Consider the following 20,050-nt stretch of genomic DNA (forward strand, 5'->3'; position numbering starts at 1 on the left):
TAAGATAGGCAAAGAAGATCCAATTTACAAATAATTGAAATCCCTAAAGAAGAAAAAGTAACAATTGAACGGAACTAAAATTTAAAACCATAATCTTAAACAAAAACACTGCTAGAAATAATATAAATTCTGAATCTACATTTTGAAAAGACTGGGTAAAAACTGACCCACAGGAAAAAGTTGACCCACATCAAGTAACCCTGAAACACCACGTAAAACATAATATTTCAAAGATAAAGAGAAAATCCTCAGGGTCAGCATCTTACTTAAAGCAGACACACTACAGGCATTTCCTTTAGACTGAAACCGGCAAAGATGCCCACCATCTTCACTACTATTGAACACTGTACTAAAGGTATAGGCCAATATGATTAGACAAGAGAAATTAATTAGGGTCATAGGAATTAGAAAAGAGGAAGTAAAATCACCTCTATTCGCAGATGATTCATTTTCTAGAATAAACTATGGAGAACGAATAACAAAACTAAATCAAACCCTAGGAGAATTCAGTAAAGAAGCAGGATATGAAATTACCATACAAAAATCAATAGCTTTCTTATATACCAATATAACAAGTTCAACGATATAATGATTTAGCAATTTCAATTTACAATAGCATCAAAGAAGTAAGACTAAAGATAAATACAACTCTAAACCAATAGTTAACTCAAATAGTAGTCCCCAACTCATTACTCCTCACAGTGGTACATGCTGGCAATTCTGAAACAACATCTTCTCTGCATTCTGGGACTGAGCAAATAAGTAAATATTTTGTGGATAACGGGAGCCACGTTTCTTAATGTTGAAGGAAGTTGAAAAGGTAGGAAGCTGGAAGGAACCCTGTGCTGTTGCACTGAAATTAGAGGAATCAGTATAAACTACTGCTATTTAATATAGATAGAAAAATAGACATAGATGGATTTTTAATTTTTAAAAAATAAACATATATAACACTTTAGGAAAAAAGAGTTATAGGCTGTCACAGCCCCCAAAAGATCTACCTATGAACACTGAGCATGACACACACCATCTGAGAAGCAAAATGTTAAAAATAATACTAAACCCCTAATTACTATCACCAAGAATATAACAAATTAATTCCACAATCATTCAACAAATATTAAATACCTACTATGAACAAGTAGTCAATATTTTTTCTACTGTATTTTGGAAATAAATGGTCAGAAATCAAGAGCAGATACTCCAAATTTACAAAGAAATCATCTTTTACATTCCTTTTGAGTCATTTATTTCTTATTTGGAATATTTATTAACCCTTATTATGATGTCAGGCACTCTGCTGAGGGTTTTATATACAATAGCTCTTTCAACACAAACAAAAACTTTTATACATTAGAAATTATAAGCCCTATAAATTTGGAAACTGAAATTTATGAAGCATTAATACACAGCTACTAAGTGGCAGAAGTTCAGACAGAAATCCAACTCTCTCTAATTTCAAAGACTGTTGTTTTCACCTGTGATGTATCTTGTTTGAGAAGAGATGCACACATTATATATGGAGATTTCATTCCTAAGCCATGCAACAAATTCCTTTTAGTCTGTAATGTAGCAGAAATCATGGCAAACTACATTAAAATATAGGATCTGTTTCTTTTAGATCTTACTATATTCTCCACATCACTTAGCAAATGCCTTGCACACAGAAGAAACTAAACGTTTTTTATTATTACTAAAATCAATTTTACCACATTATCAATAATAATGATTTTGTATCTGGGTCCCAGAAGCAGATAACAAGTATGCAATACAGAAGACAAAAAGGAATCAAATTTCTTTTCTCTGTCTTCATTTATTGAGCAAATCTATATTTGCTTACCTTCTACATTATGCTAAACACTACAGAAGAAATGCAGTGAAGATTTCTGCTACATTATAGACTAAAACAAATTTGCTGGATAGCCTAGGAATGAAATCTTCAAGTATAATCTCATGCATAATACAAATTTTCAAATATATAGTGAAAAACTCATTAAAGGAATTAAAATGTTCAACAGAACATATTCACTTAATGTAAAAAGAAAGCAGTAAAGGAGAAATGAGGAACAAAAAAGATATGAGACAGAGAAGCAAGTAAAATAGCAGCTATAAATTCAACTATATCAATAATAACATTAAATGTGAATGGATTAAACGATCTAATCAAAAGGCACACACTGTCAAACTGGATTAAAAAACAAGATCCAACTATATGCTGTCTACAAGAGACACACATTAGATTCAAAAATACCAATGGACTGAGAATAAAAGCAAGGAAAACAACATATCATGTAAACAGCAACCATAAGAAAGTTGAAGTGGCTGTACTTATACTGGACAAAATAGACTCTAAAACAAAAAGCATTACTAGAGATAGAGGGACATGTTATAATGACAAAAGGACAATAAAAACGATTATAAACATATATGCACCAAACATCAGAACTCCTAAATATATAAAGTAAACATTGACAAAATTAAAGGGAGAAATAGACAGCTCTACAATAATAGTAGGAGACATCAACACTGCAGTTTCAATAACAGATAGAACAGAAGATCAACAAAGAAATAGAAGACTTGAACAATACCGTGAACCAATTAGACCTAACAGACATCTATAGAACAGTCCACTCAACAATAGCACAATATACATTTCTCTGAAGTGCACACTGAACATTCTCCAGGAAAGACCATACGCTAAGCCATACGACAATAGCTATATGGGGCTAGTGGCAACTGTATTTGAAAGCTGCTATACACAGATATTACATGCTCCCAGGTGATATCATCCTAAGATGAGCTGGAATTGTCTTCCTCAATGTTTTGAACCATCTAGGTGAATGCAGAAGCCTCCATCAAAGACACCTTTACACCAGCTCCTCCCGGGGTCTGCTCACAGACCCGATGGGCCATTACTCTTCCTAGATCTCATTATCACTACACACAAAGAATGGGACTGGGGAAGGTACAAGAAGGAGATAAGTATATTCTCAAAAGATGACTCATATTAGCCCATAAGATCATTCTTACCAGCCAATAAAAGCCTTGTACATATGAAAATGTTTTTTTATTTTTTTAAAAAACACATTTTTTAATTTTTTTTTTTAAACACACTCTTCTAATTTTTCAATATCTCTTTAATACTTCATTTTAAAACATTTATTTTGTTTCCAGGTAATTCAGCCTTTAAAATCCTAATAAATCACTGCTTGAAATAAAAACTTTGGTACCAACGGCAGTCAACAATTTAGCCACAGATTTAAGAAAGTAGTTTTTTTCTCAACTTGCTCTTCTTCAGACTCTGATGAAGAAACATGCAACAAACTAAAATTCTAAACGCAATCCTTCGTTTTACAGGGACATTTTTATTCTTCAAGGATTTTAATGAGCTCCATTAATACTTATACCATTTCAAAACCAATAAGAATAATTATATCACATATACAATGGTAAAATGACACTACGTAAATAAAGCACAATTTTACTTTGACATACAAGATATTACTTACTATACTTTTATCCTTCAGAAGTTTTTCAATTATTTCAATTAACATTTCCTTCTGCTCTGGATCAAGGCTGAAACATACAGAGAAAATAACTTACATTAAATTTTTTCTTTTAATTCCAACTTTAAATGAAGCTAATCATTTCAAGAATATTGAGAAATTTTAAAAGGTGAGAGCGAGAGCAAGAATTATGCAAAGACAGAAACAAACAGAAAACAAATTTAAAGGAAAATGGGATGGTTTTTCTCCCAAATGTGTCCTAATCTTTCTCTCTAAAGTTGTTCATACTAATTAAACCCAGATACTAATACCACTGAGAAAGTATTTAAAGAACAAGTCCACTTGAAAAAAAAGTTAGAAAACCTTTAGAAAGCAATTCCAAGTAGATAAACCACAAATTCTTTTTTTAACTGGAGGAAAATATAACAGGATAGCAATCATTTTTGACTATCGATACATAATTGTCAAAAACAAATATACAGAATTTCCAAATAAGAATTTTATATCATTCTAGTTCACTGATGGATACACGCATTATAAAACTTGCCATCTAAAACCAAGAAATATAAGCGAAGGCTTACATATGTACAGAACCTGAGAAACACAGCTTAATAATAGCTCTAAGCACTGAAATATTGATAACAATATAATTTCTTCCTAGCATGGAATTCAACTGTTGTTCATTTACTGAGAAGCTAAACAATGGGTATACAAAGATAAATAAGACAGGCGCCAGCCCAGTGGCACAGCAGTTAAGTTTGTGTACTTCACTTTGGCGGCCCAGGGTTCACAGGTTCGGATCCCGGGCACGGACTGACGCACTGCTTGTCAAGCCATGCTGTGGCGGCGTCCCATATGAAGTAAAGAAAGATGGGCACAGATGTTAGCACAGGCCCAATCTTCCTCAGCAAAAAGAGGAGGATTCGGCAATGGATATTAGCTCAGGGCTGGGCTTCCTCACAAAAAACAAAAAGATAAGTAAGACAGCCCAGTAAATACGATCCCAAACATAATCCCTCATACAACAGAGGTATGGGGCCGGCCCCGTGGCGTAGCGGTTAAGTGCGTGCGCTCTGCTACTGGCGGCCGGGTTCGGATCCCGGGCGCGCACCGATGCACCGCTTCTCCGGCCATGCGGAGGCCGCGTCCCACATACAGCAACTAGAAGGATGTGCAGCTATGACATACAACTATCTACTGGGGCTTTGGGGGAAAAAAAGAGGAAGATTGGCAATAGATGTTAGCTCAGAGCCTGTCTTCCTCAGCAAAAAGAGGAGGATTAGCATGGATGTTAGCTCAGGGCTGATCTTCCTCACACACACACACACACACACACAAAAAAACAAAAAAACAGAGGTATGTATAAGGGATTATGGGGATAACGAGGAAAGACACCAATGGAGGCAGGAGGGTTTCTTATAGGAAGTGACATCTCAAACGAATTTTAAACAACTTGACTTTAGAGCTGGAGAAAGGAGGAAATTTTCTAGGTAGAGACCAAAGTAGGAACAAGAGATGGTAATGAGATAAAAACATTTTATGTAGAGGACTAACAGGAACCGAGCTACTGAACTATGAGTTCAAGGCAAGGAGAGTAAGAGTTGAGGCTGTCAAGGTAAAACGGAGCCCAGTTATGGACTTTCAAACTGTCAGAGTGAGCTTGGATCTTATTCTGCAAGTTTACAACAAGAAAAGATAATGAGTGAGAAGCATAATATAACTTTGCCTGACAATTAACCTAAGAAAACAAGTTTTTACTTTTTACAAACATTATATAAGTTTATTATTAACTATTATAATTATCTGAACATTCAAACCTTTGAATTCTTTCAAATTCCAGCTCATCTCCCTTCCCCAAGCAATCTTTCCTAAGTAATCCCATTTCATTACATCTTCATTAATCATGAAACCCTCCAGGATCATCTGAGCCCTATCCTATCAAAGGCACTGTTAGTGTGCCTCTATATATACATACATATCATATGCCAATATCTTATTCAATTATAGTTTGCCTTTAACTATTTGGCATATGGGTCATTTTTTTTCCTCAAACATATGATAATCCATCTTCCACCATCTTTATACATCTTAACGCACATAAAACAATACCAGAAGCACAAAATGATCTTGATAAAAGCTTGTGGAATAAATGGTAACAGAATATAATATCAAATTATTACAGATGATAATTCTTTTATTTAGGCAATGTTTTCCACAGAGATCAAGGCACAGTATTATATTTTAATAAATATCATATAAATATGGCATGGTGCTATATTTAAAAATCAGTATTTAAAAAATTATTTAATAAAATAGCTCTGGAAAAGAACTGGACAGGGAAGGGAACAGCAGGACCAAAGATGGAAGAAGAGAAAACAAAGTGAGTTAAGAGGATAACCACTTAAGATCCTACCCTACAATCAACAGAAGAAAACCTTAGTTTTCTAATATATGTATGTGTACCTGAGAGACTCCATAAATGAGAATTCAAATTCTGATTATTTTTGTTATAAAATCTACAAATTATCAGGCCCTAATAAGCTCACAACCAAAAACTTGCATAGGGTCTCTATAACCAAAACAAAATTAAACATGTCTAAAGAATATTTGGGGGTGGGGGAAAGGACCAAAGTCACTGGGTTTACATAGTATAAGGACAGACTAGTTATAAGAGCTAATAAAATAAGCTTCCATGTGCCCTAACATTCCACATAACACTATAGATCTTTGGTATTATTAACAAAGCACCCACCTGTACAGTTTTTGTATTGCATGGGCTGCATTCTTCCTAACATATGGTGATAAATCAGCAGCAGCTTCCTTAATAGCAAGCATCATTATAGGTACAATAATTGGTACTCTAATACTTGACAGAACTCTCAGAGCACTTGCACGGATTAGTTGATTTGGGTCCTAGAAACAGTGCAAAAATATTCATCAAGATTTCAAGCTTACAATATTTCAAAGACATTTTTACGACACAATTAATAGGTGCTTATAGAGTGGAATATAACAGTAGCAAACAAAAGCTACTTAATTTAAAATAAACAACCAGTATATGGAAATAGGTAAGGAAAAAGAATGAAAGGTTCATTTCACTGAATAATGTTTTAACAAGAAAAGTAATGGTTATAATTCTAGTTGATCATTTATTACTAAACATGCTGGGTTTTCAGTTTCATAATAATAAAATGTTGCAGGTCATAAATTTTATCCTTAAAAAAGTCATGTGCCCTCTTTGCACACTTTCAACAACTAGTTGGTATGATGATGAAGAGTTCTTTGATGCATGATAATGATTATATTGAACATAAAGGAACATATAGAAACTAAAACATACAGGGCAAGGTCTAATTGGTTACAAAATTATTTTCTAAGGGTATTGAATAGGCACCGTCAGAGGCCTTTTAACTCTTTCAAACCACTACTGTGTCACTTAGTGGATTATTGCTCCACTTCTTTAAGCGACAAACCTTCAGCTGTGCAGAAACCTTGTAGCTATTTGCCTGCTCACTCTATTATTTACCTTCAGAGCTCGCTGGAAAGTGCTTATGGACAGAAGTGCCAGATCCTGCTGTTCTTCAGCATATCGGACCAGGTAAACATACACTAACTTCTTGATCTGTTAAAAAAAAAAAATTCATTTAATCTGAGCCAGAGTGAAAATTAAAAATTCAATATTTTCTACACCAAGATCCATTCTAGATTTTCCTGAAGTAAATAAGTGACCCTGGTCATAGCTTAGATTGTAAAATAAAGATAATATATCATAGGGTAATGAATGACAGAAAAAGCTTGTGAAGTAAGCATTTTAATAATCCAGTCTGTAATAGCAACATCCTGTCAAGGTGTCCTTCCACTCAAAGAGAATAAAAAAATCCCTAAGCAAAACTCATACAAAAATACTCAAATATTAACTTAATTGCAAAACATATTTTCAAAATGAGGGATGCACACAATAGAAGGAACTTGGGCCCTGTCCTCTAACTACATGTTGTGGGAGCCCACATTTCCTCATCTGTCAAGGGGTGCTGGAGCCCCAATTCTGACTCTACAGTAATATTCACATTCCAATATACATTACAGCATATCTTCAGCTCGGTAAGAATAATGTGCAACAATAATATCAACTTAATGTAATACAAATTATAAAAGGCTGGAAATGTGTTCTGAAAACAGTTTTTAAAGGCAATTTAATCACTAAGTTTATAACAAAATTATGAAAAACAGAAAAATTAAATGAAAATTAGAATTTGAAATTCCAGAATTAGAAATTCATCAACTGTTTCCTTCTGGTACTGCTCAGAGCCTGTGTCTTCCTTCTCAACTACCTTTGGATACCACTGCCTGATTAATTTTCCTGTATATTAGTACAGTACATAACTAAAAGTTTATGGAATGTTCAAAGAGCACAGGATATGTGAAGTAGCTGGAACTGATGCTGGAAAGGAAAAACAGCGCTAGAGGGCCATATTCTATACCATGCTAACCAACAGGGACTTCTTTAACAACCGTGCCCCAGCCTTCCCGCCCTTGGACTCCAAGTTCCCTTGATACGGCCCAGGTCTGAGTTCCCTTACCACCCTGTTTGTCCCTTCTGAACTCACTCCAATGTGTCTACATCTCTCTCAGTGTGGCACTCCAAACCACAAATGAAGTCTAAGCAGAACAAACTCGTTGAGACTTTGTTCCAGATGAGGTGCTTCCACTGATATAACGAATTCTTAGTTACGACAATCACTTTTTCCAAATGTACCAGTACTGACTAAATCAAGCCACACTTGAATAATTGCCCTGGATAGGTTCTTTTCTCTTGTAAAAGAAGGGCAAGATCTTACATTTACCTATAGAAATTTTCAACAACTTAAATTCAACCCATCTCGGCACCCTCTTAAGATAATTTTGGACCTTAATTTATAATCCAACCTATTTTGCTATTCTTCACAATTTCACGAACACAAGTAAAAACTTCATGAGCATACTTTCTCCATCTTCATCATTATTAATAAAAATGCTAAACATACCATTTTAAGTTGATATCAATCCATTCTTCTATACTATATGGACAGGGTTATAGGTGAAAGTAACAAAAAAACTGATTTCCAATTACTCTTCAGTGCTAAATGGATCCACAAAATCTTAAAAACAAAATCTAAAATCCTTAATTCAATACTCAATACAGTCCATAATCAGTCTCAAATTTCCTTTCCAGTTAAAGAGGAACAGTCCCCAAATTTAACTTGCATTTTTTGTCTCAATCTCCACTCAGGTTATCATCCTACTTTTCCCCAAGTTCTACCAATCAAAATCTTCCACAGAAGCAAAAATGAAACAATAAAATGTCCATAAACAGATGAACAGTAAAATAAATTACAGTACATTCATATTATACTACACTATGCAGCCACTATATAAAATTAAGTAAATCTATAGTTGACATTGAAAATATGTCCTTGTAAAATTTTTAAAGGTGCAAAATAGTATGCATTTCATGATCTCACTTCTGTATTAATAAAAATAGATACCCATATATTGTATTTTATCAATCTAACATCACCATCAATTGTAAGATATACCATTATTTTATGAACCACAAAGACAGGAACAAAAAATCCTGCCAAATTATAAGTCACCATCAATTGTTAAGATAAGTCTCAATTGCAGAAACTTTAAAATAGAAAGTAAATGTCTTAGAATGGGCATAATATATTAATAATAGCAAATATCTGTATATACCACTAACTATGTGCCAAGCGCTGTTCTGAATGTTTTACTTAGATTAATTCATTTTATATTTACAACTCAATGAACAGGTATCATTATTCCTATTTTACAGATGATGAAACTGAAGCACAGAGAGGTTAAGTAATTTGACCAGGATAGCACATCTATTAAATGAAGAACCAGGATTCAAACCAGGTAAGCATAAAAGTTTAGAAATCTACATAGTAAAATGTTAACAGTGACCATCTCCAGGTGTGGGTATTAACCAGTGATCTTCACTCTTTACATCTTTCTATATTATTTACATTTTTTACAATGAATATTAATTAATTTTGTGTTCAGATAAAACAGCAAAGATATTTTCACTTTAGGGGTGCATCTCATCTTTCCAGATGCCCCCTAACACAAAAGAATAGTACTTTCTCTGATTATAAAAGCATTTTAAACTTATTCATTAGAAAAAAAATCTCAAACTGAAAATATTTTAAGTTCCCACATTCCTAGGAAGACAGCTTCTTCTGTAGCATTAGCAACACATAGCCACCAGACTGCTTTAAATCTGTTCAATAGGTCAACAAAAACTCAGCTAAATTAAATAAACAAGCTTTTGCAAGTCAACCAATTGTGACAGCCTCTTGCTTCTAAATTTTAGCCAATCAAGAACAAATTCTCTCCAAAATCACAGCTCTGAGTGCCAGTGAGAGTGCCAACAGCAGTCTCATCCAAGTGACCAGCATCTACAGATGATGTCAACCCACTTAGGCCCCTGAAAGTCCATGAACCCTTTAAATGATCACTTGGAACCAAGTGATCTTACAAAGAATACAAATGGGTTCCAAAATTATGTGATACTAGTATATAAGATGACAACCAAATGATCCAAAATATACCCAATGTTTTAGATTATATTTAAATGGAAATATAAATTTTTAAAATTCTTTAATTACAGTTTAAGAAGCACTTATTGTTTGAGGTACAGATGACTCTCCCCAATCAGATTTTAAAGTTGCCAAAACGCAATTAACACTTGCTGGTAAACTGATTTATAGCAATTTCAGACTGATTTATAGCAATTTCAATCTATCAAATCAACACACAAGATGTATTTAGGTAAGATATTTCTCAAATCCTTGTAATAAACACGAGGTTTTCAGTACAGGAACCATTCCTTATTCATCCGTATAGGCCCAGGACCTATCACGTTGCCTGGCATACAGGCAATAATTATCAGCTGAATGAAACATCAAAGCCCAATGGTAGACTGAGAAAAATTAAGACATTTCCCATTAGATTGCTACATCTAGGATCTAAAAACACCAATGGTTATAATTCACCAAACAGATGTCTAGAAGGACACCAATATACTATGAGGAGATGATAGGTATTAAGATGATTGCCTGCAAAGTCTTTCACTTGTGGGATTTTTCTTTTTTTGTGTGTGTGAGGAAGATCAGCCCTGAGCTAACATCCGTGCTCATCTTCCTCTATTTTATATGGGATGCCGCCACAGCATGGCTTGACAAGTGGTGCGTCGGTGAGCACCAGAAGGGGATCCCAACCTGTGAACCTCCGGCAGCCGAAGCGGAGCGTGAGCACTTAACCACTGCGCCACCGGGCCAGCCCCTTGTGGGATTTTTTAAGAAATTAATCATTTAAAATATTCTTTCTCCTTACTAATTATATTCAGATCTCAGCCTACAGTTCTCTGGAAAGTTTTGAAAGAAGAATGGATTAGAGGGCACCTATCCCCTCATCCTCGTGATTTATTTCTCAGCAACACCATGATTTACCAAGTAACTGTAGACCCAACTTTTCAAGCTGAATTATGAACTCCAGAATATATCCAGGGGTTTATAATGGCGACACTGAAACATTCTGAACCACAGCTGAGCTAGCAGGCATTGCTATAATTACTCACTATTGGAGAAGGATTTTTGTGACTGTTATAGCAAAAAGCATAACAATATTAAATCACAGAAGGTTGCAAAACACTAAATTTGTTCTAGTTCTAAGAATCAATCAATATTGACCACAAGAGGCCTATGCACTGACTGGCTGCAGGTGTGCAGAGAAAGCCTACTTTCTCTGAAACCATTCTGTGACTAGAAATGGGAGTACTTAAAGCTCCGTGACTACACCATCCTCTGATCAGTTACTTTCATTCAATGTTACAACACTCCTTGCTGTAAAGCTAATCATAGCAGAGCCCCAGTAGGCTGGAAGAACACAGGCAGATCTGTTTAATTAGTTTATCAATACTAGTACATCAAACTTCATGAGTTATTGACTAAACCTTTGATTATTTTTGTACTATAACCACTGATTGCTCACCAGGTCACTTTTGGTATCATTTGACATTGAATGGCAGATGACATACAGCTCAACTGTGTGTCTTGTAACAACAGCATGTACTTGTGAAAACGAAATTTTGCACTTCATAACAATGAAACATCAATCAATTCTCTGAACATAAATTTTAAGAAGCTTATGTCAGTCTTCCCATAACATTAGAGGATAAAGCATGTTTCAAAAAACTAACAAGGTATTTCAAGAACAAAAGAAACCCAAAACAAATAGACCCATAATTATGTTTCTAGTGACATTTTTTGTTGCAGAACATTAGGCAGCATACCAGAATATGATTGTAAAGGAAAAAAGATGAACAAATAGAAAAGTTCTACTATTGTAACTATCTGAACAGTAAGACTAGAAGTCCACAGGGAACTAGTTAATTTACTACCAATTTCTAAGGACTCAGGTCATTTCTACTCATATCTAAAACATAAAAAATATATACCAATGCCAGATACCTCCCCAAGAATAGTTAATTCGTGACGTTGATGATAACGGTCAAAGACACTAAGGTAGAAAGAAGAGGAAGGAATCATCAGACAGGAAGGATGGCTCTAAAAGGGGAATGGTCTAAGACAGGTTTGGAGGCCAAGCTTACCTGGCTTTGGATTCTGACTCTGCCATATACAAGCTGTGTGACCTTGGTCAGATAATTCAACCTCTCTGCTACCTCATCCTCACATATAAAATACGGAACATGACAGAACCAACCTCAGAGAGTATTTGTGAGGATAAAATGAGATGATATATCTAAGGCACTAACAATCTAGCAAGACAGCATTTTTTAAATGTTAGCAACCATTGTTGCTACTGAGAAACTCTATTCCTAAATTTTATTTATTTATTTATTTTCCCCCAAAGCCCCAGTAGATAGCTGTATGTCATAGCTGCACATCCTTCTAGTTGCTGTATGTGGGACCGGCCTCAGCATGGCCGGAGAAGCGGTACGTCAGTGCGCACGCGGGATGCGAACCCGGGCCGCCAGGAGCAGAGCGCACACACTTAACCGCTAAGCCATGGGGCTGGCCCTGAGAAACTCTATTCCTGATAACACTAAGACACACTTTACCTACATGTCACAATTTCTCTAAGTCAGATCCTGATTTTTTCTTCCAGATATTTGGACTTTCTTATATCAAAGGCCATAAAACTAAGTATACAACAAATTAGAAGCTCAGATAGCATGGCCGTAACACATCAAAGAGAGAGTCTGTTTCACTCTTGAAATTCTCAATTCAGAATTATACATGGTAACAAGCACATCAACAGTGCTTAACAAGTATCTACTAAATTAATTATGAGTAAAATTGGCAAATAATATAAAATTACATATTCAGTGTAGATTTCTCCTATTAATGGGAATCTTGGAAAGAAACAACGGTTTATGAAGCTTTTTAAGACTAATATTAAATAAATTTAATCTAGTCAATCTTAAATTAACAAGTGTACAAGAGTTTTGATTTTAATTTACTCAAGTTAGTGAAACTGACTTTATGAGGGCTATTCATTTTGGTAGCAAAATTCACCTATCTGAAATATTTAATATACTTACTATCTAATAGAGAAAATGAAGTGTACTTAAAAATGTATCTAAAAAGTAGATTTAAAGTACGTATCTTTAAATCCTATAACATCACTTATTCTAATAATGGGAAAATAATAGGAATGGGAAAATAATTCTTTTTATATATGGAAATGTGTACTCTAGAAATTGTATAATATATACTTCACCTTTACTTTTCTAGATTTTAAATATGTAAATATAAGATTATTTAAACTACTAATTTACCTTACATGAGATAAGACTATTTAAACTGCTTATTTACTTTATATTAGAGACATAATAACCACCAGCCACTGCCACAGTGTTAAAATAACAGCTAAGAGTCTACTTTACATCAACTTCCGTGTTTGTATTATACAGACGGAGTGTGACCTGGCTGACCTTATCATTCTGCTTAAACAAAAAATTCTACTGTCATTCTCAGGACATGGTTATTTTATTTACCCTATTTTTTCTTGTACCTACGCAATCTTTTTATTAGAAAATGGCTTGTTTTTAAAACTAAAAACACTTAAGCACTGACTATAAAATTGCTAATGCTATGTGGCTCACTCAGTATATTCTGGCTATAAAGCACTATAAGTCACTGCTGCAGAACTCTGATGTAGAGGCTGGAAAAGAGGAAGGGAATTTTCAAGTATGTCAGCAGTTATAAAGTAAAAATTCTGTGTGGAAAGTAGGGAAAACTGAGACTAACGTTTTTATTTGATCAATAACATTCCATATCCATTAAGCCTTTAAAAACAGTTACAGATTTTGATATAAAGCTATAATTTTAAAATAATAATAACTGAGAGATCTGATTTACTCTCCTATCTTAACCAAATAGAAAACTAGGGGGCAAAATGCAACAATACTTTTCACATGTTAGAACACAGGCAGCACAATACTGTGAACCCCAAGAGAGGAAAAAGAATCAAGGTGAGCCCTACAACTGAGGGTGTGTCTACCCAGGCAAGGGAGGCAATTCAAACAGAATCCAGAAGACTCACTGTGCTGAGGAGACAGAGGTCAAAGTTCACAGAGGCCAAGGTTGCTAGAATTTGCAGAACAGAATAACAAAGAGGAGGGAACTTCACAGAGACAGAGACAGGGAGAGAGAGCACACACTCTGCAGAGGGGGGCCATCAAGTCTCAGGCTAAGTACTTACATGCACATGAATGAGATGAAACTACCTGAGGCCAGACAACAAAAAAAAAAAAACCAGTGGAAAGAAGAGGCAGAACAGATCTCAAAGATCACAAAAAGCTAGGACTAGTTCATGTTCCCACCAGCCAGAGAAAATATCTCACAAACGCATGGATCATTGAGTAGAATCCTATGAAGGGAAACACCTTAGGAGTGGGATTAAATTAATTTAAACTAAAAGTGTTTCTATATCCCCCTAAATAAAGTTTAAAAGCTGCTTTGAAACAATCAAATAATTCCATGTAACTTAAATTAAAGAAATTCAATTCAATTTAAAAGAATATAACAAAATCCAGCAACCAACAACATAAATTGCACAATGTTCGACATCTAATTAAAATTTACCAGGGATATTAAAAAAAAATCAGGAAAATATGACTCATAACCATGAGAAAAATCAATCTATAGAAAAAGACTCAAAATGACAGAAATGACAGAACTAGAAGGATGTGACAACAGCTATTACAAATATGCTCCTTACGTCCAGGACAAAAATACAACTATGTTAAGGAGAGAAGTGGAAGATATAAAAATGACCTAATGAAACATCTAGAGATGAAAAATATAATAGCTGATAAGATAAATACACTAGAAGGGATTAACGACAGACACTACAAAAGGAAAGATCAGTTAACTTGAGTACGTAGCAGTAGAAACTATCAAAATGAAGCACAGAGAGGAAAGACTGGGAAAAAAGTGAACACGGTATCAGTGACCTGTAGAACAATATCAATTAATCTATTGTATGTGTACTAGCAGTGCCAGGAGAGAGGAGATAGAAAATATATTTTTGAAAAAGTGATAGGAGAAATTTTCCCAAATTTTAAGAAAACTATAAACCCACAAACGCAAGAATCTCAACAAACCCCAAGCAGAATAAACATGAAGAAAAATAAGTCAAAACATATCACAATCAAATTTAAAACCACTGCTAAAGAGAAAATCTTAAAACCAACCAGAGGAAATAAAGACACTTTATACAGAGAGAAATGGAGATAAGAATGACAGAAGATTTGTCATAAGAAACCATGCAGGCCAGAAAACAAGAAAATACTTTTTAAACACTGAATGAAAAAGACTGTAAACCTAGTACTGTAAATTTAACCAGGCAACAATGTTTTCAAATTGTAGGCAACATAAACACTTTTTAAAACAAAAGCTGAGGGAATTCATTACCAGCAAAATGAGAAATGTTCAAGAAAGTCCTCTAGTCATAAGGAAAAAGATACCACATATGAAATTTGGACTTAAAGGAATGAAGAAGGCCAGAAATGGTAAACATGAGAGAACATATAAAAGACTTTGGTGGGGGGCAGCTCACTTTTAAATCTCTTTAATAGATAAGTGGACTTACGGTAATTTTGGAATAAAATCCTACCAGAACAGTCTCCCAGAGAAAATTTAAAAACCTGGACATATTACAAAAAGCACTAAAGGCCCTGGTGATGAATCAGCAGCAGACAGACCCTGGTTAGGAGTATATGCCCAAAGATGATAAAAAAGAGAGCTATGTGAAGTAAATTCCCCATTTCCATGGCTTTCTGCTGAGGCTAAGTAAACGCTGCATGAAGGGCAAGGGAAGGCACTGATGGACAAACCAGTCTCTCCGGGGGAAGGAAACAAAACTGAGCCCAGGAAAACCATGGCCACTGAAGAAATGAGGGGAATCCCAGAAGGGAGAGAGCTGGAGATGGGCTTCTCAAATATCTCAACCAACATCTCTGACTCCTGAACCACGCAAACATAGAAGAGACTCAAAGCATCTTAGCAAAAGACAAAAATTATGAAATGAGACTGAAGCTGCTGCCTAAGACACAGAATTTGCAATTTGAACCCAGTCAAGATAACTGCCTTAGAAAACACCATCTGTGGAGTAAAAATAAAAGAATACAGAATCTCCATGACTTAATATAATGTCAAGAATGCAACTCAAAATTACCCAACGTATGAAAAACTAAGAAAATAGAACATATACACACAGAAAAGAAAATCAACTGAATCCAAGTCTGAGATAAACAAGGTATTGGAACTAGCAGAGAAGGATTTTAGAGCTGATATTACACTTATTCTTAATTAAGTATAAGAAAATGTGCTCTCAATTAATAAAGAATATAGGAAATGTCAGCAAAGAAATATAAAAAAATACAAATTGAAATTCTAAAATGAAAAAATACAATTTCTAAAATAAAACATTCACTAAATGTACTTAACGATCAAATGGAAATAACGGAAGAATGAGTAAGTGAACTTGAAAATAGATGAATAAAAATTATCCAATGTGAAGAACACAACAAAAGATATAAAAAACAAAAAAGCTTCATACACTGCTAGATAATATCAAACAACACAACATACGGAATTCCAATATCAGAAGGAGAAGAGAATGGAGCAAAATATTATTTGAAGAAATAATGGCCAAAAATTCCCTAATTTTGATCAAAAACAAAAATTTACAGAAGTAAGATACTCAACAAACACCAAGCTAAAGGAACACAAAGAAGCTCAAACCAAGGCAACTGAAAGCCAAAGATAAAGAGTAAAATATGAGGGCTGGCCCAGTGGCACAAGCAGTTAACTGCTCACGCTCCACTTCGGTGGCTTGGGGTTCGCAGGTCCGGATCCCGGGCGCGCACCGACACACTCTTTGTCAAGCCATGCTGAGGTGGCGTCCCATATAAAGTAGAGGATGGGCATGGAAGTTAGCTCAGGGCCAGTCTTCCTCAGCAAAAAAAAAGAGGAGGATTGGCATCAGATGTTAGCTCAAAGCTGATCTTCCTCACAAAAAAAAAAACCAAAGAGTAAAATAGGAAAGTATCAAGAGAAAAAAGATAAATTACATAAGGGGTATCAATGATCCAATTAACACGGACATAACATAGGAAATTATGGAGGGCAGAAGAGTCTTTAAAGCATTACTTTAAAGTGCTGAAAGGAAAAAACTATTAATCCAGAATTCTATGACCAATGAAACAATCCTTTAGGAATGGAGGTAAAATGGATGCACTCTCAGATAAATGATAAGTATGAGAATTCACCCCCAGCAGACCTGCACTACAGAAAAAGCCAATGGCAGGAGGATAATCATACTGACAGAAATCTGTATCAGAATACAAAGAGAACCCTGGAAACAGTAAATATCTGAATAAATAAAAACACTGTTTTCTCTCATAATTTCCTCATAAATCACAAATATTTAAAAAGCAAAAATTACATTGTCTTATGATGTTTTTAATCTGACACATATAACGACTAAAACATAAAAGACAGGAGGAATATGAATGTATATAGTTGCAAAACTTCTATATTTTATGTGAAGAGGTACAATATTAAATATAACTGGACTGTAAAAAGTTAAGAATGTATACAGACAACACTAAAAAAAAATGCAGAGAGAGAAGACAAAAACTATTAATACCAGGAATAAAAGAGGAAACATCACTGCAGAAGCTCCAGACAATAAAAAGATACTAAGAGCACATTAACAACTTTAGGCCAATCAACTGAGAACCTAGATGAAATGAATAATTTTTCTTGAATGACAAATTACCAACACAGATCCAAGAAGAAATAGAAAATCTAAAAAGCCCTGTGCTGGGAGTCCACAAAGATGATCTTCAGGCTTGATGACTGGCTAGAAGGACTCACACCACTAAATATCAGGGAAATGCAATTAAAGGCACAATGAAATACCATTACATGCCCACCAAAATGGCTAAAGTTAAAGAGTCTAACAAGATCAAGTGTTGGAAAGGATGTGAACAAACTGGAACTCCCAGAAATTGCTGGTGGGAATACAAATACTCTGAAAAACCATATGGCATTATTTTCTAAAAATTAAACATATACTTCCCAGATGATGTAACAAATCTATTCCTAGATATTAACCCTCCCAAAAATAAAATATATGCCCACACATAGCATTGTATTCAATCCAAGTGTATTTCAACTGGCAAATTAAAAAACTGTGAAATGTCCAGATTATAGCAAAAAAGGAACAAAATGTGAATGCACAAAATAGCATAAATAAATCTCAATTTCCTAAGTAAAAGAAGCCAAACATAAGAGACACCATACTGTATGACTCAATTTATAAGAAATGACAAAACTATAGTGACACAAAACAAATCAGTAGTTGCATGGAGACATCATATACAAAAATTAACTGAAAATGAATCATAGCCCTATATACAAAAGCTAAAACTATAAGACTCTTAAGAAAAAGACAAGTATAAATCCTTGTGACCTTGGATTAAGCATCAGTTTCTTAGATATAACATCAAAAGCATAAGCAAAGAAAAAACAGATAAACTGGAATTCATCAAAATTAAAAACATCTGTGCTTCAAAGTACACTATCAAGCAAATGAAAAGAGGGGGCCGGCCCGGTGGCGTAGCAGTTAAGTGCACGCGCTCCACTACAGCGGCCTGGGGTTCAGATACTGGGCGCGCACCAACGCACTGCTTGTCAAGCCATGCTATGGCGGCGTCCCATAGAAAGTGGAGGAAGAAGGGCATGCATGTTAGCCCAGGGCCAGCCTTCCTCAGCAAAAAGAGGAGGATTGACATGGATATTACCTCAGGGCTGATCTTCATCACAAAAAAAAAAAAAAAAAAAAAAAGAAAATGAAAAGATAACCCACAGGATGGCAGAAAATATTTGCAAATCATACATCAGATAAATACATATCAAGTATGCAGGACATATAAAGAACTCATAATAAAAAGACAAACAACCCAACTATAAAATGGGAACAAGATCTGAATAGACATTTTTTCCCAAGAAGATGTAGAAACAGCTAATAGATGCTCAACAATTTTTTATTAGGGAAATGTAAATCAAAATTTCAAAAGTGGTAATGAGATACCACTTCACACCCTCAAGGATGGCTGTAATCTAAAAGACAGACAATAATTTTTTTAAAAAAAAGAAAAATAACAAATGTTGGTGAGGATGTGGAGAAATCGGAACTTGCATACACTGCTGGGAATTGTTAAATGCTGCAGCTGCTGTGGAAAACAGTTTGACAGTTCCTCAAAAAGTGAAACATAGAGTTACCACGTAACGGGCAATATCACTCCAAGGTATATACTTGAGAGAAATAAACACATACGTCCACATAAACACTTGTCTGAAATGTTTACAGCAGCTTTATTCATGATGGCCAAAAAGCAGAAACAACTGAAATGCCATCAACTGATGAACGATTAAATAAAATGCAGTATATCCATACAATGGAACATTATTCAGCTATAAAGAGGAATGAAGAACTGATACATGCTACAACATGAATGAACCCTGAAAACATCATGCTAAGTGAAAGAAGCCAGACACAGGCACATATTCTATGATTCCATTTATATGAAATGCCCAGAGGAGGCAAATCCATAGAGACAGGAAGTAGATTAATGGTTGCTGAGGATTGGGGGAATGGGGAGTGACTGCTAATGGACACAAGCTTTCTTTTTCAGGTGATAAAAACGTGGAATTAGATGGTGGTGATGGTTGCACAATTCTGTGAATACACTACAAATCACTGAACTGTACAGTTTAAAAGTGGGAAGTTTATGGCATATTAATTATATTTCAATACTCTTTTAAAAAGATGAATGACTCTTTAAATCAAAAATAATAACTGCATATTTAGGGTGTTTTAGCATATTTAGAAGTAAAATGTATGATAACATTGGAAAAAATGGGAGGGGGCAAATGGAGATA

At 34.7% G+C, this 20,050-nt stretch overlaps 1 protein-coding gene across 1 annotated transcript in view; it reads right to left on the reverse strand.

Annotated features, from left to right (window-relative positions):
* Positions 1-20,050, reverse strand: part of AP3B1 (adaptor related protein complex 3 subunit beta 1) — a 254,331-nt gene that overhangs the window by 176,558 nt on the left and 57,723 nt on the right. Inside the window, exons 4-6 of the mRNA XM_058567328.1 lie at positions 7,033-7,128; positions 6,259-6,419; positions 3,510-3,576 (exon numbers count right to left, since the gene is read on the reverse strand). Of these exons, the coding sequence (XP_058423311.1) occupies positions 3,510-3,576; positions 6,259-6,419; positions 7,033-7,128 (324 nt within the window). The remainder of the gene's footprint in view (positions 1-3,509; positions 3,577-6,258; positions 6,420-7,032; positions 7,129-20,050) is intronic.

The sequence above is a fragment of the Diceros bicornis genome, chromosome 1, assembly GCF_020826845.1.
Source record: "Diceros bicornis minor isolate mBicDic1 chromosome 1, mDicBic1.mat.cur, whole genome shotgun sequence".
Classification (NCBI taxonomy): Eukaryota; Metazoa; Chordata; class Mammalia; order Perissodactyla; family Rhinocerotidae; genus Diceros; species Diceros bicornis.